Here is a 26,357-nt window from a genome sequence, read left to right as displayed (position 1 = left end):
ATCACTGCGGGGCCTAAGCATTGCACCTTCAGGACAGCACCCCTGGGCCAAAGTAACCAGAAGTAGACCCAGGGCCTCCAGAATACTGCTTCGGAATCACAAAAACCCCAAAGAATTCACTGTATTTCAATGTCCATTGTTTATTCTCCCCTAGAGCAAAACTTCTTGGAAGTTGCCTGTATTCGCTGTCTGGGAGGTCTCTCTTCTAAAACCCATTCTAGTCAGGTTTTCACTCTCTGACTGAAACACCAAGATCGCCAATGAGAAACATTTTGCTGGTGATCAAGTTGGTCAATGCTATACCGGAACAATTGATCCTTTTCTCTGCCTGCAATTTTCTCCTTTGGGAAATCCATTCAGTTTTATGACTTCAACACTGTCTATGTCCTAAAGGCAGCACATTTATAGATGTATCACAGACGTGACATATATTTCCATGTGGATTTCTGACAAGACTGTTCTGTCTCAAACTAACCTCTTCACAACAAATCTACTCCACAGTGGTTTCTCATCCTAGCTGACAACCTCATGCTTTAAATTCAATACAAAAATGTTGGCACAATCCTTGACTCCTCTTTCTCATGAACCCCACATATAATACATTTGGACATCCTATTAGTTCTACCTTTAAAAGACATCTGGCCACTCTTTACCACTATCAGTTATCGAGAGGTTTATTCAATAGCTACCTAACCATCTGGTCTAACCTACTTTTGAATAGCCATGAAAACACCTAACCATTCAATTGCATAAATGCCAAAAGAATTCAAAGAGCCACTGACTTCTCCAATGCAGTAAATGCACATCCATGAGCCAGCATGAGCAGCGACATCACCTGGGAACCCACTAAACATAAATTCTCAGGATTCAACTCAAATCAGAATGAGGCTGGACCCAACCATTTCTTTAAACAAGTTTTCCAAGTGGCTCTTACGCATACTCAAGGTTGAGACCCCTGGACCAGATATTTTTTTTTCTCTTTGAACCACACCCAGCGATGATGCTTAGGGGTTACTCCTACTGGGTTCAGGGCACCATATGGGATGCCAGGGATCAAATTCAAGTCAGCTTGCGAGGCAAACACCCTACCACTGTACTATTGCTCCAGCCCCAGGGGCTAGATCATTTTTAAAAATGTTAGACACTGAAATCTCATAAGGGAAAAAGACAATTACTTAGCACATTTACTTTTAATTAAGATATATAAATATTCACTTGTCAAATTATTTACACAGGGCCCAGATTTTTTTAAGACATGGAAACTTGTTCTATTTTTGTGTAATTCACTACTCATGATTTTCAAGTTACGTATACCCACAGGGGCAGTCTTTACAAAACACAGGGGATGAAATCTGAGAGGATACTCTTTAAAGACTTGATTTTTACCTCTAATCTCTTCATCCATTCTGCTTACACTTAATTGGATCTTTATTTTCATTACTTTCACTCTTTTTCAAGAAAATCATTGTAGCTTTTATAAAAATGACCCACTTTCATGTAATTACATTTGTTTATGTAATTTCTGATTAAATCATACAATTAATTAAAATTCTACAAAAGAACAAAGGGCAGGCTGGAACAATAGTACAGAGGGAAGGGCACTTGCCTTGAACAACGCTGACCCGAGTTCAATCCCTCGCACCATAGGTGATCCCCTAAGAATATCCAGACAGAACTTTTTGGTTTGTTTTTCTCTTTATTTATTTTTGATTTTTAAAAACTGAATCACTGTGAGGGAGACCCTTACAAAACTGTTCATAATTTGGTTTCAGCTATACAGTGTTCCCACACCCATCCCTCCATCAGTGTACATTCCCCAGCACCAGTGTCCCCAGGTTCCCTCCCATCACCCCCCACCCCACAGCCTGTCTCTATGGCAGGCGCTTTTCTTTTAAAATCATTTCCAAACTTTCCTAGAATCTAATTTACAAACACAAGCATGAAAGGATAATGAAATTACTTTCCAACTACCCAAAAAGTATAACTGATCTATAAAAATGTTTACCTCGCATCCTTCTGTTGAAAAGTCAACTGGTTGTCTAATCTCAGTGTCAGGACCTGCTTCTGATGAAGTGCATCATTCAGTTTCTCCTCCAATTCTTCAATCTTAGTAAAAAGAAAAAAAAACAATTTTTCATATGATCAATTTTCAAATGTATCATTAAATGAGAACATCTGTAAGGAATATGAAAAAGTGTTCAGTATTACTGACTACCATGAGAATGAGCGAAATACAAATCTAAATGGCAACGCGGTAAAGGCTTATCCCAGTGAGAATGGCCTGTCTGAGAGAGACCAGAAACAACTTGTGTTGCAGATGTAGTGAAAAAAACTACTCTTCTCTGTTGGCAGAACTGTAAGCTGGTTTAGTCTCTCTCTGGAAAAAGCTATGGAAACGTCTCCCAAAGATGAAAACCACCATATGAGGCAGCAATTCCACTCCACGGTTTCTCTCACAAGAACACAAAACACCGATCTGAAAAGGCACATGTTTTCTCATGATCACGGCAGTGTCATTTACAATAAACCAAGATCCGGAAATAACCCAAGTACCCAACAAAAGAGGAGTTAATAAAGACTCTTCTCTTTTTAAAAAATAGGGGCTGAGGGATAGCACATAGGACCGGAGCACATGCTTTACATTCCAAAGTCCTGGGGTTCAAGTCCTGGGACCACACGGTCTGCTAGGCCAACTAGGAACACTCCTGAGCACTGCCGGGCACGGCCCTAAACGCCAAACTAAATTGTGATATGTATGCACAACGGAATACTACTGAGCTACAAGGAAGGGGACAAGTGTGCCTTTTGCTACAACATAGATAGAACTAGAGAGTGTAATGTCCGGTGAAATAAATCAGGGGAAGAAGGAAGAATGTTGAATCATTTCACATATATGTGACACTTACTATAACAAAGCAAAAGGAATGGACAAGTGCCCAACGAAAACAAGCCTTCAGACTTGACAATGGAACTGAGGGTCCCCTATACTGTCTGCAGAGCCTCAACACGAGTGACCCCCGAGTACCGGGTCAGATAGAAGTAAGCCCTGAGCAAAGCTTATGTGGTCCCCAAACGCAAATCAAAAGCCTCAAAGAGCAGTGTCTTGCACAGAAAAAGCACAACATAAATGTTACCTATTGCTAAATATTTTAAAAATAAACTTAATTTATGTCTTTACTTCACGAAGATCTTGGGATATAAGACACTTTATTTTCCAAGTATGGTTCAACTATTTATCCGGTGGCAAGACAATGAGGTAGGTAAGTATCTACAGGCCTGAGTAGAAGACCAAATAGAAGACCAACTTACTCTATCTCACATACTGGAATTGGAAGGCAGATATTCTTACCACCATACAACCAACACTCACTGAAAACAGAAATGAAGGAGAGAGAAAGAGGTAAGACCAACAGCAATAGTGGAAAGTTTGCTGTTGCAAAAGAAAAGACTGTCTCGGCAAGTTCCCCTGCCTTTCTGAAATCACGGTATGCCTTTTATAACTAGTGACAACCTCACCAGGTCTTTTTCAAGTTAAATATTTTGGTGTAAGATAAATAATCACATAAGGCAGAACAACAGCAACCAAGTCATCCTTTCCTATTTGGCAAATATCATTTGGTAAAGACTGTATTACTGTCATCCCAGTGCTCGTTGATTTACTTGAGTGGGCACCAGTAATGTCTCTATTACACTCAGCTCTGGTATTTTAGCAGCATTTCCTTACTCATCTTTCCCAAAGATTGGAGGCTCTTTCAGGGTCAAGGGAATGAGACCTACCATTAGTTTTTGGCATATCGAATACACCACAGGTAGCTTGCTAGGTTCTGCCATGCAGGCAGGATACTCTCGGTAGCTTGCTGGGCTCTCCAAGAGGTATGTTTACATCTTTTACTGTATTTGAGATATGAATATGCCATGGGGAGCTTGCAAGGCTCTCCCGTGTGGGCAACAGACTCTTGGTAGCTTGTCAGGTTCTCCAAGAAGAACAAGGCTATTAGATGTCATGCAGCCACTTCTGGGAGCTTGGTTTTATAGTCTCTGGATGTTGGCTGTTGGTGGAATTACACGGCGCCGGGGGCAGTTTGTGAGTGTGGCTGCCAAGCTTCTGGAAAATGGGGGTTCTAGATGGAGAAGGCTCAGTCCCAATTCGAGCAGGCTTGGAGATCTCAGCCACGGGTCCCGCACACCTGGGTTCCTATGCTAGTGCCTTCCTGCGTGAGGCTCATCCGAACGTGTGGAGAGTGGCCTTGAGCATGACTGTGGCATGGTAAAGACTAGGAAACTGAATTGACAATCAACAGTATTTTTACTTTTGCAGGGGATGAGGAGCCACACCCTGTGATACTGAGAGGTTATTCCTGGCTCTGCACTCAGGACTTACTCCTGGTGGTGCTCAGGGGACCATATGGGATGCTGGGGACTGAACCCAGGTCAGCTACATACAGGGCAAGCTCACTACTTGCTGTACTATCTCTCTGACCCAATAGTCAACATTATGATACGGTAAATACCAACTACCAGATAGAAAGATAAACACAGTAATAAGCAAATAGATTAGAAGAAGAAAAAAAAAAAAGAAACTGGGACTAGAGCAATGGTAACGTGAGTATGGCGCTTGCCTCTCATGCAACTGACTTTGGTTCATTCCTGGACACCTCATATGGTCCCCTGACCCTCGCCAAGAGTGATCCCTGAGCAAAAAGCCAAGAGTAAGCCCTGAGCACTAACAGGTATGACCCCAAAACAAAGCAATGACAACAACTAAAGGAAACCAAATCTCCAGGGCATTTTCCACAACACATGTAATAATTATGCAGTAATAATTATTACAAAATTTTATATAGATTTTACCAAACTGGTTGCACCATAGTTTTCAATGAAGCAAAACTAATAATATACGCACACACACATACATACAACCCTATATACTGATTAGATTAAAACACATGGTCCTCACACATCTAAATTTGAAAAACTAAGCTTACCTCAAAGCAACTGATTCCTGACCACCTTTAAATCAGCCCAAAGTTCATGGGTTTATTTGTTACAGATTACTAGTATCCCTCCTCTATGCCAAAACAGTTTCTTAAAAACTATAACAAGAAAATGTCATTTTCTCAATTTAGAGGTCATTTTGTCTATTAAAAATAATTATCATTTTAAGTATAGATTACATTCATATAAATTGAGCTATTTATATGAATGTAATCATATAAAATGAATTCATATAAATAGCTCAATTTATATGAATGTAATCATATATGTATTTATCTAAAGTTTAGAGACAATAAAGCATGTAAAGGAAATTTCCACTGAATCTTACCTTTGTAAGATAATCCACTTTCAAATTGTCGATCATCATATTTTTCTGGGATAGCTCTATTTTGAGCAATTGAATGTTATGAAGTAATTCTTTCCGCTCAATTAATTGCCTGGTAATTTTTATTTTACCATCTGGCTCTTCTGATGATGAAATATCATCTGTAGGAACTGTTGTTTCTAAACTAATATCTTCAGATTCCAGAGAGCTTGAGATGTTCACTTTTTTTGATGTCTTGGATGTTTTTCGAGACATCTTTTATTATTGGTCAGTTTTATTCTCCAATTATATCTCAATCCTCTGTAGATTAAAAAAATTAATTTAAATAAACCACGTAGTTCCTCTATGTAATTTAAATGCAACATTCTCTATGGAAAGCATAAAATGTATTAAAAAGATACTAAGGTCCCCACAGTATTTTGTTTGTTTGGGGCCATACCCAGTGATGCTCTGGGGTTACACTGTACTGCACTCCAGGATCACTTCTGGAGGGTCTGGGACCACATGGGGTGCCAGGCATAGAACCCCAGACTGTCCACTGTGCTACTGCTCCGGCCTCTCCTCCAGTATTTATAAGGCAATCTGGACTACCCCAAATCTAGGGCAGAATTTATTACTTACTAGAATTGATTACTGCTCAAATGAAACATATATTCAATAAAGGAAATATTCTCCTAGAATTGAGAGTAATATCAGCAAATACCATAAATATCCAATTAAATAGTAACATTAGTGGGATTCATTAGAATTGAACGAATCCTACTATGATCTTATTCTTTTGACGGACCAGGAATTTTCTCTGGAGGCAACAGGAGACAAAGGGTAAAGCTCTTACCCAGCACTGCTAATAAAAACAATATAGATTCCAGAATACCCACTCTGAGCTGGTTTGGGGAAAAGGTTACGGGAGGTAGGGCTTGGAATTTTGAAGGATTTGGAGATGAATAGTGAAAAGGGGAAAAACAGGCAGGAATAGGATTGGAGGAGAGGCAAAGAGCGCACAAATGTAAAAATAATAGCGAGTGTAGACAGGTGGGGTGCAGAGCCAAGCTGGTACAGTGCGATTGATTCAGTGATTCCCTTCCTTTCCCTCCCCAACAACAGGAACAAGGTGGGTGACATTAAAGATCAGCTACGGGGAGAACTTTGAGTGGCAAAACGTTCTAGAGGGCAATGAAGCACTAGGGGAATTTATTTTTATGTTTGTTTTACATTAAACTGTGAGTTTACAAAGCAAACAAAACAAAAACTTGTTGCAGATTTCCACTTAGCAGCACCCAACAGAGCAAAAAGCAAGTGCTCACACACAGAATCCTCCTACCCATCCCCCTCCCAAGAATTCCAGCAACTCCCTGGTTCGAATACTTACACGTTGTAAAGAAGTTTTTGTTTTTTTGGGGGAGGGGGTGCTGCAGAAGACCCGTCTATCTACGGAACGATGGCATCATCGAAGGTTGGGAGGGGGACCCAGAACTAATTCTAAGGGCAGCGGCTTCCCGCCTTTGGGAAGGAAAGCAACAAGGAGCGGTGGAATCAAAGGACCAGCCACGTTTCCTGGATCACAAAAGATCGGAGACCTGGGGGCGGGGGGAGGGGGGTGTGAAGGGCGGGGAAGCCCCCGAGGAGCGCAGCGAGAAGACTCAGACTTGAGCTTCAGCAGCCGTGCTGGAGGAGCCCGTGTCCAGCGCAGGAGGGGACAGCGCTGGACAGCCGCGTGCTCCCTCGGAAGCGCTGCAAGTGCTCCACACCAGCAGCCACTTGCAAACCTGAGGGGGTACCTGAAAGCAGCTCAGGGACAGAGGGGGAGGGTGCAACACCTCTCGCCAGGATCGCAGGGTCCCCAAACCGTTAGGACCCGTCACCTAGACAACCATTTCCGCGCCCGGAGAAGGACGGAGGAAGAGGCTGCGCGCGCACAGCCACGCCGCCGGAACTGCTGCCGCCCGGATCTGCGCAGGCGCGGGACGCAAGGCCCGCTGGGAGTTGGAGTCCAGAGGGCTTGCTTACTCCGCGGCCCGGGCCGGAAATGCCTCCAGTCCCCGCCCACCTGTCGCGCTTTCGCCCAATCAGCGTAGCCCATCGACAGCCAATCATCATCAGTCACGGAAATCTTTTTTTTCCCGCGAGAAAGCCTTTGGCTGATAGTCTTGAGCGTGGGAAAGGGGGTCTGGGGCTCCGGGGTCCCGCGTTTGAATCCAACTCTTTCGCGGGATTGAGACCGGGCACCCGCCGAGGCAAGATGCTCAAGTCCAAGACTTTCTTGAAGAAGACGCGGGCGGGCGGCGTGATGAAGATCGTGCGGGAGCACTACCTGCGGGACGACATCGGCTGCGGGGCGTCCGGGTGCTCGGCGTGCGGCGCGGCGCACGAGGGGCCCGTGCTGGAGCCGCAGCCCCTGGAGCCCGCCAGCAGCCTGTGTCCGCGCCCACACTACCTGCTGCCCGACACCAACGTCCTGCTGCACCAGGTGCGTGGGGCACGGCCGCGCCGCGGGCCACGCGGGCCCACTCTTCGGACTGGGGGGGCTGGGGCGGGGGCGTGACAGAGAGGGAAACTGAGGTCCGAGAAAGAGCGTCTTGTGCAAGAGCGTCTTGTGCTGTTTCAGTGCAACGTTCAAACATCCCGTCCTTAGAGGCCAGCCTTACGGGCACCCATGCCTCCTGCCCTCTAGGCTGTGTTACTGTCCAAGACCTTTTTTTTTTTTTTTTTAATTATTTTATTATTTTTTGCATTTTTGGAGTCACAGGAACTTTAGACGTCTTCATTTTCTAACTCCTGGTATCTCTTCTGCCTTAGATAATCAGTGTCTGGAGGCCGGGGACCTGGGCTTCTGTGGCCTCCAGCCTGCGACCCCCAGGCAGCTTGTAAGTGCCTATGAATGACAACTCTGTGGGCCGATGGATGGATTGCTTTAGTGGCGGACTTAAATTGTCACCCAAGTTTTGTGGGGTCTGTTACCTGTGCTGTGTAACAGATCCGAAGGGTGTTGTTCTATAGCAGAATAGCTCCTTAGCTTAAATGGATATTTAGTGCTTTTGAAGCTGGTGGGGTTTTATGTTGGGCAGAAGTGGTTTGTAAGTGACCTTTTTCTTTCTTTTTTTCAAGATTGATGTCCTTGAGGACCCTGCCATCAGAAATGTGATCGTGCTTCAGACTGTCCTTCAAGAAGTGAGAAATCGCAGCGCACCGGTGTATAAACGAATCCGAGACTTGACTAGTAACCAGGAGAAGCATTTCTATACGTTCACTAATGAGCACCATAGGTGGGGGGATATGAAATTATGTTATCAGAAAGCAAGTGGCTAAGCCCAATTTTAATTTTTTGTTTTTTAGCAGTAGTGTGTGACATTGTTTCTGACCTCCCAAGGATTATGTGGTTCTTAGTTCATTTGTTCAGTGCATGATGTTAAGTAGACACTGAGGTTAGTAGGAGCTTTAATTGGCTGAAAGTAACTCAGTCTTCTGACTCCTGGGCAACAGAGGTGCTTTTATCTCTAAAATGTTCTTCCATTTATGTTGGTTTTAGCTTGAGTTGTACAACAGTCTTGGAAGATAAAATTTGCTTAGGTAGGAATAGCATTTTGTGTGATCAATCAACATTGGTTAACATGCTTGTAAAGGATTTAAAAAATATGAAGCAAGTTTATTCTGCATGGACTTTTATTAGTTAAACTGATACCTCATGATTCCTTTTAAATGATCATAATAAGGAAAGTAAGGTTAATAAATAGAAGGGACTTTTTTGTGTTTCAGATTCAAGATTGTTATTTGAACATGATGTAGTATTGGGCTAGAATGATAGCACATCGGTAGGGTGTTTGCCTTGCATGTGGCTGACTGGGGTTTGATTCCTCTGTCCTTCTCGGGGAGAGCCCGGCAAGCTACCGAGAGTATTCTGCCCGCACTGCAGATCCTGGCTGGAGACGTTGATAGTGCTTGCTCGAGCAAATTCAACAACGGGATGACAGTGATAGAGTGATGTAGTCTTAGAAGATATATCCCTATTGTGGTCAGGGGTTGGGATCACACCTCTGGGATACTTAGGGGGTATTCCTGGTGACTACTCAGCAGTCACTCTGTGTGTGTGTGTGTGTGTGTGTGTGTGTGTGTGTGTGTGTGTGTGTGTGTGTGTGTGTGTGTGTTCGCGTGCGCGCGCGCACGTGCGCGCGCAGACTTCAGGGGATCTCTGTGACGTGCTCCATCAAACTAGCGTGGCCTCTACTTCTCTCTGGCCTAATTTTTTGTTACATAAATAATCTATGAGTGCTGGTCTCATTTTGGATCAGATACTTTAAGATTATATTATCGTGACAGTTTATAATATTATATAGTGGCGTATAGGTTTATACTTGTACAAGACATTATTACAAATTAATATCTATATGGGGCTGGAGCGATAGCACACGCGGGCAACCATGTTCGATTCCTCCACCCTTCTCGGAGAGCCCGGCAAGCTACCGAGAGTATCGAGCCTGCACAGCAGAGCCTGGCAAGCTATCCGTTCGTATTAGATATGCCAAAAACAGTAACAATAAGTCTCTCGATGAGAGATGTTTCTGGTGCCCGCTCGAACAAATCGATGAGCAATGGGATGACAGTGACAGTGAATATCTATATGGCTAGAAAAGTTTTTAGTTTCTACTTTCCCCATACATTCGACTGAACTTATCTCTCCCTTTTCTGGTAACCACTAGTTTGTTCTTTGGGTCTAAAAGTTTCTTTTGTTAATCAGTTTATTTATTTTTTTATATTGGGAATGGAATCCTATGGAAAAGCATTCACTCTGTGCCAGGAACTTCCCTAACCAATTTTGCTTCTCTATTTATCTTCTTTGTTGTGGAAAGAGCATTTTTATATCCTGGAAATTGTTCAGCTTTCTTTGGCTCCATGTATCCCCGAGCCAAACTAGTAGCCCCCTTCTTCCCATCCACTGAATTGACCAGAAATGTTTCTATGTATTGTTAGATGTTGGTGACAGGATTGGGTGGGGAGGGATGAATGCAGAAATCACCACCTGGTTGAAACCACAGGATTAGATGTATAAGAGTTGGGTGTGTCTCCAAAGTAAACAAAGATTCAGCTTTAGTAATTACTATCTGTCTACAATTCCAATGAGATCTATCAGATCTCCCAATTTTAAAATATTTATTTATTTATTTATTTATGCTTTTTGGGTTACACCTAGCAATGCTCAGGGGTTACTCCTGGCTCTGCACTAAGGAATTATTCCTGGAGGTGCTCGGGGAACCATATGGGATTGGTCCTCTATTTGGTCCTCTATTTGGTGAACCATATGGGATTGAACCCGGGTTGGCCACGTGCAAGACAGACACCCTACCTACTGTACTATCTTTCCAGCCCAGATCTCCCAATTTTTAATAATATATTATTCAAAAGACTGTTTATGTAATCTGTTCCTATAAAAAAGAATCTCAACTTTTAATTTTTGTAAAATAAAATTTAGCCTTCTTTACTCCATATTAATGACATGATGTTCTTTTTCTTCAAGAAATTGTTGCATTAAAAATGTAAGGATCCTCTTTCTTTCTTTTTTGAACTATAATTCTATAGCTAGTAAGAGAAACATATTTGCCACTGATTTTTGTTTTGTTTTGGGGGGGTGGGAGCCCCCCACAGTGCTCAGGGGTTACTCCTGGTTCTGCACTTAGGAATTGCTCTCGTCTGTGCTCAGAGGATCATACGGGATGCCGTGCTGTATGGAATGCTGGGCTGGAGGCCATATGCAAGGCAAATGCCCTACCTGCACTACCTACCTGCACTACTACCTATTGCTCCAGCTCCATAAATAACTTTCTTGTTTTGTTTTTGGGCCACCCTAGCAGTGCTCAAAGGTTATTTCTTTCCTTTTTTTTTTTTAATTTTGTTATTAGAGAATCACTGTGATGTACAGTTACAAACTTATGAACTTTTGTGTTTGCATCTCAGTCATACAGTGATCATTTACCCATCCCTCCACCAGTGCCCATTCACCTTCACCAATGATCCCAGTATCCCTCTCACCACCCCACCCCATCCCCCACCACCCCACCCTACCTCTGTGGCAGGGCATTCCCTTTTGTTCTCTCTCCGTTTGGGTGTTGTAGTTTGTAATAGAGGTATGGAGTGGCCTTCATGTTCGGTCTATAGTCTACTTTCAGTTCACCTCTTCCAACCCGAATGGGTCCTCCCTACATCCTCTACTTGGTGTTCCTCAAGGGTTATTTCTGACTCTGAGTTTAGGGATCACTCCTGGCGGTGCTCAGGGGAACATATAGGGTACTGGAGATGGAACCCGGGTCATCTGCATGCAAGGCAAATGCCTTAAGGGGTACTGTACGTTTTGCTCCAGTACCATTGATTTTTAAGTTAAGTGGTTCTTAAATGTTTTTTTGCTAAGATGTTCTTATCCTGATTTTCTTTCATTTTTTCCTTTCTGTTGTATAGGGAAACTTACATAGAACAAGAACAGGGAGAAAATTCAAACGACAGGAATGATAGAGCCATTCGAGTGGCTGCCAAGTGGTACAATGAACATCTGAAGAGCTTATCCTCAGAGAACCAGCTGCAAGTTGTCCTCATAACGAATGACAGAAAAAACAAAGAGAAAGCCGTAGAAGAGGGAATACCAGCCTTCACCTGTAAGTGTAACTGCTGAGACTGTTGATTCATGTTTGCAAATGCATATAAAAATTACCATGAAGTCCATGTTCGCTAGATTGTTTTCATGTTATCATCCTATATGGTGTGGTTTTTTTAAATTATTTGCTTTCTCAGCAATTTTAATTGTAAATTTTGGTGCTTGGTGACTTATTTTCTCTCTTTTTTTTGAACCCCACCCAGTGCTGCTTAAGACTTATTCCTGGCTCCAAACTCAGAAATCATTTTTTTTTTTAAAGAAATATTTTATTGAACCACCATGAAAACAAAAAAAATACAAAGCTTTCAGGTTTAAGTCACAGTCAAATACTGATTAAACCACCATCCCTTCACCAGTGCACCCGTTCCACCACCAAGAACCCCAATACACCACCCTCCCACCCCACCCCCCATCTAAGTAGCTGATGATATTCCCATTATTCTCTCTATATATTGAGTACATTTCATATTTCCATACAGAACTCACTATTGTTGATTGGAAATTTTCCCCAACAATCAGACCTGCTGAATAAGCATCATCTAATAATTTCTCTTCCTTGGTAAAAGTGAAGAGTTTGAGTCCGCGCAGCTGCGATAGCGGCCGCGCAGTTTTGGGTTTCTAATATTTTAGCTCAGTTCACAGTCAAAATGGATGGCTGCAAGAATCCGCTCTGGTGCCAAAATGGGTTAGGAGACCTCAGGATCACAGTCAGTAGGCGGGAGGCTCTGCTTCTCGTGCCGCGGCTCTCGGTTCATCTCTGGGCGGAAGGCGCGCCGGGAACACCTCCCCTCCCAGGATCACCTACAGGCTACGTCACTAAAGAAAGTCCTACCTCCTGGTGGAGGGGTCTTAGAGGGTGGCTCTCACCGCGTGGCTGCTGCCGCTGCCGCCATTTTCGCTCAGAAAAATGGGGTGGAGAGGGAAAAAAATCCCTCCCCGGGCTGCACGAGGTTGTAGTTCAGTTCGCAGTCAAAATGCATGGCTGCAAGAATCTGCTCTGGTGCCAAAATGGGTTAGGAGACCTCAGGATCACAGTCAGTAGGCGGGAGGCTCTGCTTCTCGTGCCGCGGCTCTTGGTTCATCTCTGGGCGGTCAGAAATCATTTTTAGTGAGGCTTTGGGTACTGTATTGGGTGTTGGGAATCAAACCTGGACTGGCCATGTACAAGAAAAGCACCCGAAGTACCCTGCCCACAGTACTCCAATCCCCCCCTTACCGCGCTCCAAGACTGTTAATTTCCTCTTAGTCAGTTGAAATTGTCAGACCTCTAACAGTTAAATACACTGATCCTATCCTGTGTGTATATGCCCATATATGTAGATGAAGTCCTCACCCACAACAGCCTAACGAATAATCGTTCACAACCATGATTAAGTCTTTCTATTTCTAAGAAGAAAAAAAAACAAACTTGAATTTCATCATGAATAGTGTAACTTACTTTTCAGGTGAAGAGTATGTAAAGAGCCTCACTGCTAATCCTGAACTTGTAGACCGTCTTGCTTGTTTGTCTGAAGATGGGGTATGTACGAGTTTTAATTTGTGTTTGTGAAACAAAAATATTATACTAGTCTCAGGTTATCAGGCATATATTTGCGAAATTTAAAAACTAGAATCCTGGTGGATAGGCCTAAATTGGAATGAATTGGATAACAAAGAACAGGAATGAGTATAATCAGTATATCAAAGGGCCATTTTTAAAAAAATTTTATTTTCATAAGATTATCCACATTAATTGATTACATTCAGTATTTCAATACCAATCCCACTACCATATTACACCTTCCGACCACCATTATTTCAATTTTCTCATCATTATTCAAGCCTGCCTAGGGCAGATGCTAGATAATTTATTTTCTTTTGCTTATGAATATCACGAGGTCAAGCAGCTGCTTTTGTGCTCCTGGAATTCTGAAATTGTCTCTACAGAGACATCTCTGTAGAGAGCTAATCTGTTTTAAGATTTATTAGAGGAGTCGCTGGATCAAGACCATTGATACACTGAGATGCACCTAGAGGCGGATCTCGGGGGCGTGACAGCCAGACCCAAGGCTGGAAACGGGAAGGGCCGGCCTGTCTCCATTGCCGCCATGTGGCCTGGACTCTTAGTCCTTGAACCCTTGTACCCGGGTTTTGCTTCTGGAAGCTGGTGGCCACCGGAGTTTCGCCTGGAGTGGGCAGAGGGGGCACTCCTGCTCCATCTGAGGTGCCCCGGTGGAATTGGCTCCATACAGGGTCCAGAGAGATCTCTGTCCTGCTGCTGTCTCCCGGGGTTCACTGCTGTGTGTCTGCATCAAGGCCGTTGATGCGCTGAGCTGGCTCCCGGAGCAGATAGATAGTGGGTGGGACAGCCAGGACCCCAAGCAGGTGGGGAGACTGGGAGGGCTGGCCTATCCGCTGCCAAAAGGGCCGTTCATAAAAGACACGTTTGTTCACAGAATAGTTCTGTTCACTGACATAGCCCCTGTAACCTGATTGGGTCTAGAACACGGTAGTCCTCTTTGGGACAAGTAAAGAAGGAACCCATGGTTCGTTTGTGGATGAGGAGTAGTAGGAGTAGGAGAATTAATTTGCCTTAATTCTCTTACCTGCAAATTAAAAAAGTGGCAGGTGCTGCAGACCAAGCAGAAAGCTGTAGTATTAATTTCATTGTTGGGATGGGGGGTAGTGGCACTAGGAAGTCAAGTGCTAAATAGGAAGGGTAGGACTCAAGTAATGAGGACCTAGAGTTTATTCTATAGGTCAGTAATGTTTAAATTCTTTTAAAATGGGCTGCAGTAAGGAGCTGTTAGTAGTTGCATTTTGGGTATTCTTCTCTCCTAATGGCAGACTCTTCCGAAATTACAGGGCCAAAGGGAGAGCTTGACATGCTGAGTGCCTACTTGGCATGCAGAAGGCGCAGGTTCAGTTCCCAGCACCAAATGGTCCCGAGTCCTTCCAGGATAGACCCCAGAGCTGGGAGTAGTCTCTGAGTACTGCCTGGTTTAGCCCTGCCATAAAAGAGGAATAATGAGGGATGTTTGTGAGAGGTTGCATACAAAGAATGAGGCAGAGTGGTGGGAGATGTTACTTTTTTGCAAGAGCACTTTAAAATGCTACATAGTATCAAAAGCAAGATGAAAGGGAGAGGGTGAAGAAAGAAAGAATGTATCTGGACAAGATTAAAGAGGGTTGAGTAGAGAAATCAGCCAATAGCTGACGTAGAGGGGTACACTGGAATGCACACTTTTGTATGGATATACATGAATCTTTATGTGGACTTACTGGATCGAATGGTGATTTTATTTTTAAGTTTTTGAGGAAGTAGCAAACTGTTAAAAGCATCTGTTTCCATTTCCATTTTTCATGTGACATATATAAGGACTCCAGTTTCTCCATATCCTTGCTTATATGTGTTGTTGCCTATGTTTTTGATTACAGCCATTTTAATTGTTGTAGTAGTTGTGATAATACTTGTATATTGAGCATAAAGACCACATGGATGCTAACTGGGCTATTTTTTTATTTGCTTTTTTCACAGAATGAAATAGAAAGTGGAAGAATAATATTTTCAGAGCATCTTCCCTTAAGCAAGTTACAACAAGGCATAAAATCGGGTACCTACTTTCAAGGAACATTTAGAGCTAGCAGGGAAAATTACTTAGAAGCTACAGTATGGGTCCATGGAGATGCTGAAGAAAATAAAGAGGCAAGTGTACAGATAAATACTTCATATGCCAAAATGTGTTCATTATTGTTTTTCAGAGATCAAAATGCTGTATTCTATTTAGGTTGCTCCAGGGGGCTTCACATACCCCTAAGGGAATGGCACCTGCTCTGATGGTGCTTGCTGCTTGCCAGACACTTTTCTTACTGCTTTGTATGCTTCATCACGTGTCGTCCTCAACCTAGCCTCTAAATATCCACTTCTGAGAGGGAGAGTCTTCGTTTAAATATTAGTTCTCTGAGGCTTAAGTTAATAACTGGGGCCGCAGTGCTAGCACAACGGGTAGGGCATTTGCATTGCACACAGCCAACCCGGGTTCGATTCCCAGCATCCCATATGGTCCCCCAAGCACTGCCAGGAGTGATTCCTGAGTGCAGAGCCAGGAGTAACCCCTGTGCATCGCCAGGTGTGACCCAAAATGCAAAAAAAGAAGTTAATAACATTTCCTGGGTCATCATGATAGTCCATGTGCTGGACGCCATGCCTGGCATGAACAACATCCCAAGTTCTATCCCTGGCACTGCTTGTCCCACCCCTCAGCACTGCAGGGGTACTAGTTGTGCTCTTATAGTCCCCAACATTAGTCTGTCCGAGCAGCTCCGAGACACCTAGCTTGAGCAGTGAACTTTGGGGCCTGCACAGCCGAAATAAGTAATCACTGTTAGTGCCTCCCCCCTCCTCCCTCCCCCCCATCTCCAGACTCTCCCCCCAGTCCCCAGGCTCTTGGAGCACTGCTGGGAGACCCTCCCTCCCACTCCTAAAATAGAGGATCAGGGGCGTAACTCAGAGACTGAGCACTTAAATCTTGTATGCACGAGATCCTGTGTAAGGTCCGTGGCACCTCCAAAGAAAGAAAATGTCAGCATCTCTCTGTACTGATGCAAGGGTTACGATGAAACCAGGAGCCTATTCTGTATTTTTTAACAATTTTTTTTCACTGGATATTAAGAAATTAAGAGCATGGGAGCAGATGGGTAGTACTGTGGTAGGGTGCTTGCCATGCAAGCTGCCAACCCTGAGTGTGACCCCTAGCATCCTATATGGTCCCCTCGAGCACTGCCACAAGTCATCCCTGAGTGCAGAGCCAGAAGGAAGCCTGGAGCCTATCTGGGTGTGGGCCCCAAACCAAAAGAAGCTGGAATAAAAAGGGGTACTACAAAGGGAAAAATTATGAGGGACAGATGGCAGAGAGATCGTTCAGAGAGTAAGGCTCTTGACTGGGATTCGGCCTCCCCGTTTGATCCCTGACACTACATGTGGTCCCTCAAATGCCGAGCACTGACATGGGTGATCCCTGAACAGAGAAGCAGGGGTAGGCCCTTGAGCAGTGTGAGATATGGCCCCATTCTTTGCCACCAGCACATGCCTCCCCCCTCCCCCAAATAAAAATGTATGGAAGAGGGGCTGGAGCGATAGCACAGTGGGTAGGGCGTTTGCCTTGTACGCAGCTGACCTGGATTCGATTACCGGCATCCCATATGGTCCCCTGAGCACCGCCAGGAGTAATTCCTGAGTGCAGAGCCAGGAGTAACCCCTGGGCATCGCTGGGTGTGACCCAAAAAGGAAAAAAAAAAAAAGGTATGGAGGAGTCGAAATACATATACACATTCAGAATGTAACTAAGTTTGCTTTCTAGGTAACTTCTATTTGATTAAAAATATATGTGTATGTGCACTTGCTGTTTTATACAGATAATTATCCAAGGACTTAAAAATTTAAACCGGGCCGTTCATGAAGACATTGTGGCCGTAGAGCTGCTCCCCCGGCACCAGTGGGGAGCACCATCCTCGGTGGTCTTGCAGGATGAGGGGCAGAATGAAGATGATGTGGAAAAAGAAGAGGAGAGAGAACGCATTGTATGCCACTAAGCAGGTTTTCTTTTTCTTTTGTGTAGCAGGGTATCCTCGATATGCCAGCTTTCAAAAACAGTAAATTGCTTTTAGGCTATTGACTTAAAATGATAGTTCTGGAGGTGTACTGCATGTCATACACATAGCAAATCCGTCCCCACCCCTCCCAAGTCTTTCAGCAATCTTCTAAATTAGTGGCTTATTTTGCTCACGTAAAAGCATGGGGATACAGAAAGAGCTGTGGAATATGAAACTTGAACTCTGACATTTAGGAGTATGATCTGTCTGAATTACAGCGAGATTTAAACAGTGCAGACTTAAAGTTTTCTGAAATGACTTTATGAAAAGGTTAAAATTCTCCCAGCATGATAGATACACACATGGGGGCTTTTGTCCAGGCCTGCTTAGTAATTCCTTGTCTATTGATATATTTATAGGAGAATGCTTTCAGTCTTGTATGCTCTGAAGTCTGTCTGGTTTGACCCATATCTATCTCTATTTTAAAATTATAAGCCAAAGCGTTAGAGTTCACACGGCATCAATAGTTCTTTTCTTGCCCCCGTGAATTGTGTTTGTTAGGAGTGTTAGAACATTATTCTTATGGCATCCGGGCTATGGGGGAATTTTTGGGTGAAATGCTTTGGGGTCCTGCCAGTGCCTATTGAGAAATAGTCTTCCTCGGCCTGCGCAGTGGCACAGCAAGGCGGGCACTTTCCTTGCGTGCAGCTGCCTTGTGCTCTCTCTCCAGAACCCACACACACGGTCCCCCAGCCCTGCCAGATGTAATCCCTGAATGCGGAGCCCAGAGTGAACCCCGAGCACTGCCGGGCGTGGGCCAGTGGAAGAAAGCAGCAGTCTTCCTCCCTGTAGCTTGCATGTTGCTGGGGTGTTCCTGGGGGGTCCCCCGTACCTCAGGAGCATGGACTGCTGCATACTGTATCCTCACATTGACCCGTCCAGCCCAGTGCGCCCCGGGACTGCTGAGAGTGTCCCTGGCTGCACTGAGCACTACTTGGGGGGCCCCCTTGTCAAAGAAGAAAGATTCTTTCTTTGGAATTTTATTATATAAGAGAGAAGAAGTTTGAAAGCTGCTTTGAGCGGGAGTTTGTGCCACACTTGGGGCTGAGGGCTGCTGCTAACTCTGTGCTCAGTAGCCACTCTCAAGAGTGCCCGGGGGGCACGGACTGGACCTGGGCCTCACACACACCGGGGAGCTCCTTAACCCCCCTGAACTAGCTCTCCGGCCTTGCTTTTCCTTTTTTCCCTTTTTATTTATTTATTTTTTTTTTGTAACATTGAATTAACAAATGTCAAACAACTAAATATTGCAAACTAAAATTTAAATCTTTGACCTGTGTGTCAGTAAATTTTTATGTTAAAACTGAATGGGACAGAGAGAATATAGGAGTTAAGTCCCTTCGCTTGCATGCAGCTGACTCCAGTTGAATGACTGGTACCACATATGCCCCCTCCCCCCACCGTGCATGCACACTCGAGCACACATATACACACCCCTGAGTACCATTGGCAGTGACCCAACTCACAGACACACACACACACACACACACACACACACACACACACACACACACACACACACACACACACACACACACACACACACACACACACACACACACACACACACACACACACACACACACACACACACACCCTCCAGTACCATTGGCAGTGACCCAACTCACAGTCCTCATAAAAACTGGAGAGTTGAGTTTTTGTCTCTCCCCCTCCCCCTCCTTCTTCCTCTCCCTCGCTTTCCCTTCCCCCCTCCCTTCCTACTCTCTCTTCCTCCTCTCTCTCCTCTCTCTGTTTATTTTGGTTTTGGGGCCACCCTGTGGTGCTCAGGGCTGACTCCTGGCCCTTCACTCGGGAGTCACTCCTAGCCGGCTCCAGTGCCCAGGTGGCCTCATGCAAGGCAAGTTACCGTTCTAGTAGCTGTACTATCATGCCAGCCCCTATGTTTCTTTGTTTTTTTTTTTTTTCAATTTATGCTTTATTTTTCATTTGGGGGAGTACAATGCTGAGAAACCCAGGGGCTCTCACCCTGGGTGGAAAGCAGGGCACTGGCCCTCTGAGCCCTCTCCGAAACGATTACCTGCTTCTACAGTGTTGTATTGCCATACCTTGTTGTGCTGCGCTCTTCCCGAGAATTTCAGGGGTGCGGGAGGGGTGGGGGGGGGCAGTGGAAGGGGTGGACCTCTGAGCCTTGCACTGCTCGTGCTCTGTTACTTGAGGGTCTCTCCTGCCCCTCCCGAGAATTTGGAAGCTTCAAGATTCTCTGACTTTATGTCACAATTGACTGCCTTAGCGTCCGTATTTTATAGAGGCAATCCTCTGTTTCACTAAGAGGACAGAGCAGTTTTTGTGTTTGTTTTCAAATCGCAGCTTAAGACTACAGTCAGCGAGAAGATGTTAAAGCCTACCGGCAGGGTCGTGGGCATCATAAAGCGGAACTGGAGGCCGTACTGCGGCATGCTGGCCAAGTCCGACATCAAGGAGGTGAGCGAGGGGCAGCGACTCGCCCTTTGTCGCCGTCTCCAGATTTGTGTCAAGATCTCATTCTCCTCTGTTCTCATTCTCATTAGTCCCGAAGACATCTTTTTACACCTGCTGAGAAGAGAATCCCTCGAATTCGCATAGAAACCCGACAGGCATCTACCTTAGAGGGCCGGAGAATTATTGTTGCTATTGATGGCTGGCCCAGAAATTCCAGATACCCAAATGTAAGCTTCAGTTATTTTCATTTAAGGATATTTAATTCAGAATTTTTAGTGGAAAATGATTTCAAGTAATGAAAATCAAATCTGTTTAAAATTTGTACTGATATCTGAGGACTTTTTACAAAATTACCACATGAATAGTACATCCATGTTAAAAATTCTTCTTCTAAAGTTTCAGTGTAAGACATTCGGTTACTTTCCGCTTGCTTATTTGTTTGGGACTCACACCTGATGATGTTCAGGGCTTGTCTCTGCACTCAGGGATCACTCCTGACAGGCTTGGGAACCATCTGGGGTACCTGGGATTGAATCTGGATTGACCACATACAGGGCAAACACCCTAGCAGCTATGCTATTGCTCTGCCACTCATTTGGTTACTGTTTTAGATTTCCAAATAATTAGCATTTATTGATGATGACTCAAATCATTTTTAATATCTAATAGATTCTAATCAGACTTTTTTTGGGGGGTGGGTTCATATCTCTCGATACTCAGAGGTTATTCCTAGCTCAGCACTCAGAAATTACTTCTAGCAGTGCTTGGGAGACCAGATAGGATGGTGAGGGTTGAACCTGATTCAGCCTCATGCAAGGGAAGTGCCCAACCCACTGTACTTCACTCTGGCCCTCTAATCAGCTTTTAAGTAATATATTTAAAGCAGATTTCAAACCCAAAAAGTAGGTAATACTCTCTCTAGGAATTAGATCCATGGGGCTGGAGCAATAGCACAGCGGGTAGGGCATTTGCGTTGCACGCAGCTGACCCGGGTTTGATTCCCAGCATTCCATATGGTCCCCTGAGCACCACAAGGGGTAATTCCTGAGTGCAGAGCCAGGGTAACCCTTGTGCATCTCCGAGTGTGACCCGCCCCTCCAAAAAAAAAGCAAAAAAAAAAAGAAGAATTAGACCCTCATTAGTTTCACCATAAGTCACTGTAGAAATTTTGTCATTTTCAGTTCTAGTTTACCTAGTTTTTCTTTTAAATGGAAATTATAGGGACACTTAGAAATACTGAAATTATATGGAAATACTCAAAATTTTAATATAAAATGCAGATCATGGTATTAAGCTCTGCTATCCTAAATTTTTTTGCCTTATAGGGACACTTTGTAAGAAATTTAGGTGATGTTGGAGAAAAAGAAACTGAAACAGAAGTCTTGTTACTCGAGCACGACGTTCCTCATCAGCCTTTCTCACAGGCTGTCCTGAGCTTCCTCCCAAAGATGCCTTGGGGCATTACCGAACAGGTAGGTAGGAAAATTCCTTTGCACACTATTGATTGCCCTATCAGACTTGTGTCTGTATGTGGTTTTATGCATTCTACCTTCTTGTTTTCCTTTGTTGCTGTCACTCTTGGGAAGACTGGGGGTTGCATATACCTGAGAGGGGTGCTTTCGAGGTTGTATTGCATGTGTTCAGTCTGGTGCTTGCACATGTATTCCCCCAGAGTCACACTCATTTTAGTCGTGCTTGCTGACATTTTGGTTGGGGTCCTCACTGGAGGTCTCTGCAGTGCTCAGACACTTGCTGGAGCCATACCTGGCCTCACTGCTCGTACACTGTTTGGTGTTGCAGTTGCTTGCAGTTCCCCTGCACACCTGCTTGCATACTGACAGTCCGCACACCTGCTTTGATGCCAGGGGTCCCAGACAGCAGCTCCTCGGGGATTGTGCTTGGGGCGTGTGGGTAGCCTGGGGATTGAACTCTTGCCCTTTTACTTGTAAGGCAGATGCTTTTGTACCCTTTCCTTGCCTGCATTGTACCCTTTCCTTGCCTGCATTTTGAGGATGTGGGCTCACACAGTTGATTTGGTTTTCCCTGGGAGTGGGGGATAGTGTCAGACCTTGGCCGCGGTGTGCTAACGATGACACACTTGGTTATATCACCCAGAGTGCCACTGCCAGTGCTATTGGGGTGGCATTCAGCCCATGGGATGCTATTGGGGATCCTGCTCACAGCTGTCTGCCTACAAAGGAGGTGCTCTGCCTGGGTTCCACAGTAACTAACTATCATGTGTGCTTATTGACAAGAAACAAAGCCCTGCTTTTACATACAGAAATTGTTAGATCTGTGTTGCATTTGTGGTATTAAAATGATGTACTTTCTAACTCTGTTTGACACTGTGGTTTACAAAGTTCTTCATAGTGTAGTTGTTCCGGGCATTCAGTGTTCCAGCACTAATTCTACCATCAGTGTGACCTTTCCTCTACAATTATTCTCAATTTCCCCTGCCTTCCCTGCAAGCCTGCCCCCTTAGCAGGCACAAAATAATTTATATTGCTTGTTCCACCAAATGTTAAGTGGAATTCAAAAAAAAATAGTTCAGTACAAGAAAGTTTGTACAAATTGTTATAGCTCGCAGTGGGGTTATTGAAGTCAGTGTCTGAGGATTTATTGAGCTGTTTGTTGATACTTGGTAAAATGGTTTTTAATTTTTTCTTTATGTGGTATCTTTTAGGACATGAAAAACCGAGAAGATCTGAGACATCTATGCATTTGTAGTGTGGATCCACCCGGGTGTACTGATATAGATGATGCTCTACATTGCAGAGAACTTGACAATGGGAATTTGGAGGTATTGTACTGAAGTGATGTCCTTATCCAAATACATATTTTTTTTTATTTTGAATTGGTAAATTATTTGTGCAAAACATTTTTTTAATGATTCTTATTATAAAACTTAATTTTTTAAAAAAATTTTCATTAGTGAATCACCATGAGGTACAGTTACAAACTTACGAACTTTCAGGTTTGCATTTCAGTCATACAATGATTGTTTGATCAGTTCCCATTCTCCTCCACCAATGTTCCCAATATCCCTCCCACCACCCCACCCCGCTTCTGTGGCGGGGCATTCCCTTTTGTTCTCTCTCCTTTTGAGTGTTGTAGTTTGCAATAGAGGTATTGAGTGCCCACTGTGTTTGGTCTATAATCTACTTTCGGCACGCATCTTTCAACCCAAATGAGTCCTCCCAACATCCTTTACTTGGTTTTCCCTTCTCTATCTGAGCATATGCGGCCAGTTTCCAAGCCGTGGAGCAGACCTCCTGGTCCCTATCTCTACTACTCTTGAATATTAGTCTCCCATTCTGTTACTTTATATTCCACAGATGAGTGTGATCTTTCTATGTCTGTTTCTCTCTTTCTGACTCATTTCACTTAACATGATACTTTCCATGTTGATCCACTTATATGTGCAAAACAGTTCCATGCAATCACATTCATTTACCTAGTGGATATAGATCAAATGTAAAGATGGTAAATGTGACCAAGTTGTTCCGTGTTTTCACTGAGGAAAATTTCTTCTCAGGTGAACTTCATTAGTACTTTCACCCAATTTAGCATGCTTACATCTTTTTGTTTTTATCGTTTTTAAAAGGTCGGTGTTCATATTGCTGACGTCAGCCATTTTATTCGACCAGGAAATGCTTTGGATCAAGAATCAGCCAGAAGGGGCACAACTGTGTATCTTTGTGAAAAGGTAAATGTATTAGATTTAGAATGGAATTAAAAAAATTCATGTATTTTAGTCACCATGACTTACAGTATTATTAGTGGTGTGGTTTCATGCATGGAACATTCCAGCACACACCCTACCCTGGAGTGTCCCTCCTCCCTGCCTTTGTCCCAGTGTCTTTTAAGCCCCTTACTGTGTACCCTCATATCCCTTTCTGTGGAAAGCTTCCTAACTCCCGTAGTTTCAGTTTCTGTAGCCTTCGGGGATGTGTTACATCCTTACTCTGTTTCTTTATATCCCACAAATAAGAGAGATCATACCATATCTGCCCCTCCCTTAACTCACTTCCGTAAGCACATGTACTCTCCAGATCCATCCACATAGCAGCAAATTGCATGATACTGTCTTTTCTTATAGATGCGTAGTCTTCCATAGCGTATAGAAATCAGAGTTTCTTTATCCAGTCATCTGTTCTTAGCCACCTGGGTATTTCCAGAGTTGGGCTGTTAGGAACAGTGCTTCAGTGAACATAAGAGTAGAGATCTCTTGTCTGAATTAAGTTTTGGGGCACTTGAGATAAGTGGGTCAAGAAGTGGACTTGCTGGGTCAAATGGAAGCTCAGTTCCTCGTTTTTGAGACGTGCCCATATTTTTTGAGCTAAGTCCAGATTGATGCATACTTTTTCTTCACTTTCAAATTTTCATCATTTGTTTTATTTCTCTCAAATTATCATCTGAGGTAATTTTTGGTTTTGAGTTTATTTGAGCCACATTGGGTGGTGCTCAGAGCTTATTCATGGCTCTACATTCAGGGATTACTCTTGATTACTCATACGGGGTGCTGAGTATTGAACTTAATGTCAGCTGCATGCACGGCAAGTGCCTTACCCACTGCACTTTCTCTCCGGCCACATCATCTGAGGTTATTCCTCATGGCACAATACTCAGTATTTATTGAAATTTGGTGGATACCTCCTAGGTTACTTGTGTATAGTTTATAAAAATTATGAACTCTTTGAATTCTTAAACAGTCAGCAGTTTGAGTAGTACATGCTTTGTTAAAAGAGAGACATATAACAAGGGGACTTCATTTTTATTTCTCTGTTTGGGGCCACACCGGCAGTGCTCAGGAAAAACTCCTGGCTCTGCAGTCTTGGTGATGCTTGGGACACCATATGGGGATCTAACTGGGGTTGACCACATGGAAGGCAAGCACTCTCTCCTCTGTACTCTATCGCTCTGACCCCAACAAGGTGACTTTAAATCTGTGAAAATACTAGAGTTTTTTGTTTTGCAATATTTTTGGGCACAGAAGATTCAGTCATTGAACTAGTAGGACTTGTATTTCCTATATTTAGCACAAGCATATTACGGAGGCTGGACACTTTATACTTTCAGAGGACTTAAAGTCAGATTGATTGTCTTAAGTTCAGTTTTCTTCAGATGGTGCTAGGGATTGAATTCAGTGTCTCACGCTTGTGGGGCAGGAGTCCTACCACCAAGTCTTAGTCCATGTCTGTTTTTCTCCCATTGTTTTCTTTCTTTTTCTTTTTATAAATTTATTGAATCACCATGAGAACAGTTGCAAAGCTTTCGGGTTTTAGTCTCGGTGATACAATGATGAAGCACCCGCCTCCACCAGTGCACATTTCCCACCGCCAAAAACCCCAGTATACCCCCCATCCCACTCCCTCCTGCTACCTGTGTGCCAGATGATTTCTACATTACTCTCTCTCTACTTTGATTCCATTCAATATTTCAACACCAGACCCACCATTCTTGTTTGGGATTTTCCCCCCACACTCCGACCTGCCGAAAAGGCAACATTAGACATTTTTCTGTTGCTGATTATAACTAGCATATGACGACCACGCGGTTTTGGAATCCTGAAATTTTAATAACTAAATCTGGAGGGATTTCTGCCCAAAGCTGCTGGGTTCCGAGATTTGTTCGTGTGTCTCTGAGATCTTGGCCATTAAGCAGCTTAATCAGTAGCCAGAGGGGCTGTTTGTGGGCGGCATCTTGGGGTCTCCCTGGGGCAGGGTGGGGAGGAGGGAGGACAAGGGCCAGCTCCACCCCCATCCCGAGAGTATCTGCATGTCTTGTCACTGCTGGCCCATACCTGACTGTCCAATGGCCTCTGGAGGATGGCAGCCACCAAGCCGCCAGGGGGAATAGGCAGAGGGATGACACCTTTACCCACCTGGGGTGACCGGGCACCTAATGCAAAGTCCGTATGCATTTCTTCCAAAAGCTGCTGGATCTCTGAGATTCGTTTGTGAGTCTTTGGGATCATGACCATTAATCAGTAGCCAGAGGGGCCATTCGTGGGTGGTATCTTGGGGTCTTCTTGGGCCAGGGGAGGTCAGGGGTCCCATTGTTTTCTTTTAATGTCTTATATAGATTGTCAAAAATACTTAGAGTTTTTCTCCAATCTGTTCACAAAGACCAGCACACTTAAGTTTTTCTTTTATGTAATGCTGTTTATGAAGGGACCCTCTAGAGACCGTGTTGGTCCTGCTGGGTAACCTGTGGCTGTGTTTGTCTGTTCCAGAGAATCGACATGGTTCCAGAGCTGCTTAGCTCCAACTTGTGCTCCCTAAGATGTAATGTTGACAGGTACTTATATGTAGTTTTTTTTTAAAAGAA

General features: G+C 44.0%; 2 protein-coding genes across 3 annotated transcripts in view; one reads left to right on the top strand and one right to left on the bottom strand.

The window, feature by feature from the left end:
* The window catches only part of PIBF1 (progesterone immunomodulatory binding factor 1), a 187,499-nt gene extending 180,271 nt beyond the window's left edge, over positions 1-7,228 (bottom strand). The window contains exons 1-3 of the mRNA XM_004604006.2: positions 6,690-7,228; positions 5,324-5,620; positions 2,006-2,106 (exon numbers count right to left, since the gene is read on the bottom strand). Of these exons, the coding sequence (XP_004604063.1) occupies positions 2,006-2,106; positions 5,324-5,575 (353 nt within the window). The 5' untranslated portion in view covers positions 5,576-5,620; positions 6,690-7,228. The remainder of the gene's footprint in view (positions 1-2,005; positions 2,107-5,323; positions 5,621-6,689) is intronic.
* A 244-nt stretch (positions 7,229-7,472) lies between these two features.
* Positions 7,473-26,357, top strand: part of DIS3 (DIS3 homolog, exosome endoribonuclease and 3'-5' exoribonuclease) — a 29,359-nt gene continuing 10,474 nt past the window's right edge. Inside the window, exons 1-12 of one of the 2 annotated variants that reach the window (XM_004604004.3) lie at positions 7,473-7,787; positions 8,426-8,583; positions 11,765-11,958; positions 13,403-13,476; positions 15,475-15,642; positions 17,352-17,516; positions 19,917-20,030; positions 20,117-20,254; positions 21,353-21,499; positions 22,711-22,827; positions 23,632-23,733; positions 26,263-26,327. In XM_004604004.3, the coding sequence (XP_004604061.2) occupies positions 7,560-7,787; positions 8,426-8,583; positions 11,765-11,958; positions 13,403-13,476; positions 15,475-15,642; positions 17,352-17,516; positions 19,917-20,030; positions 20,117-20,254; positions 21,353-21,499; positions 22,711-22,827; positions 23,632-23,733; positions 26,263-26,327 (1,670 nt within the window). In that variant the 5' untranslated portion in view covers positions 7,473-7,559. Of the gene's footprint in view, positions 7,788-8,116; positions 8,185-8,425; positions 8,584-11,764; positions 11,959-13,402; positions 13,477-15,474; positions 15,643-17,351; positions 17,517-19,916; positions 20,031-20,116; positions 20,255-21,352; positions 21,500-22,710; positions 22,828-23,631; positions 23,734-26,262; positions 26,328-26,357 lie in introns of both variants that reach the window. The other variant, XM_004604005.3, reaches the window with a different exon arrangement.

This window comes from Sorex araneus, chromosome 1 (assembly GCF_027595985.1).
Source record: "Sorex araneus isolate mSorAra2 chromosome 1, mSorAra2.pri, whole genome shotgun sequence".
NCBI classification, from domain to species: domain Eukaryota; kingdom Metazoa; phylum Chordata; class Mammalia; order Eulipotyphla; family Soricidae; genus Sorex; species Sorex araneus.
The sequence above is the reverse complement of the archived record's forward strand: the minus strand, read 5'-3'. Positions and strand labels throughout refer to the sequence as shown.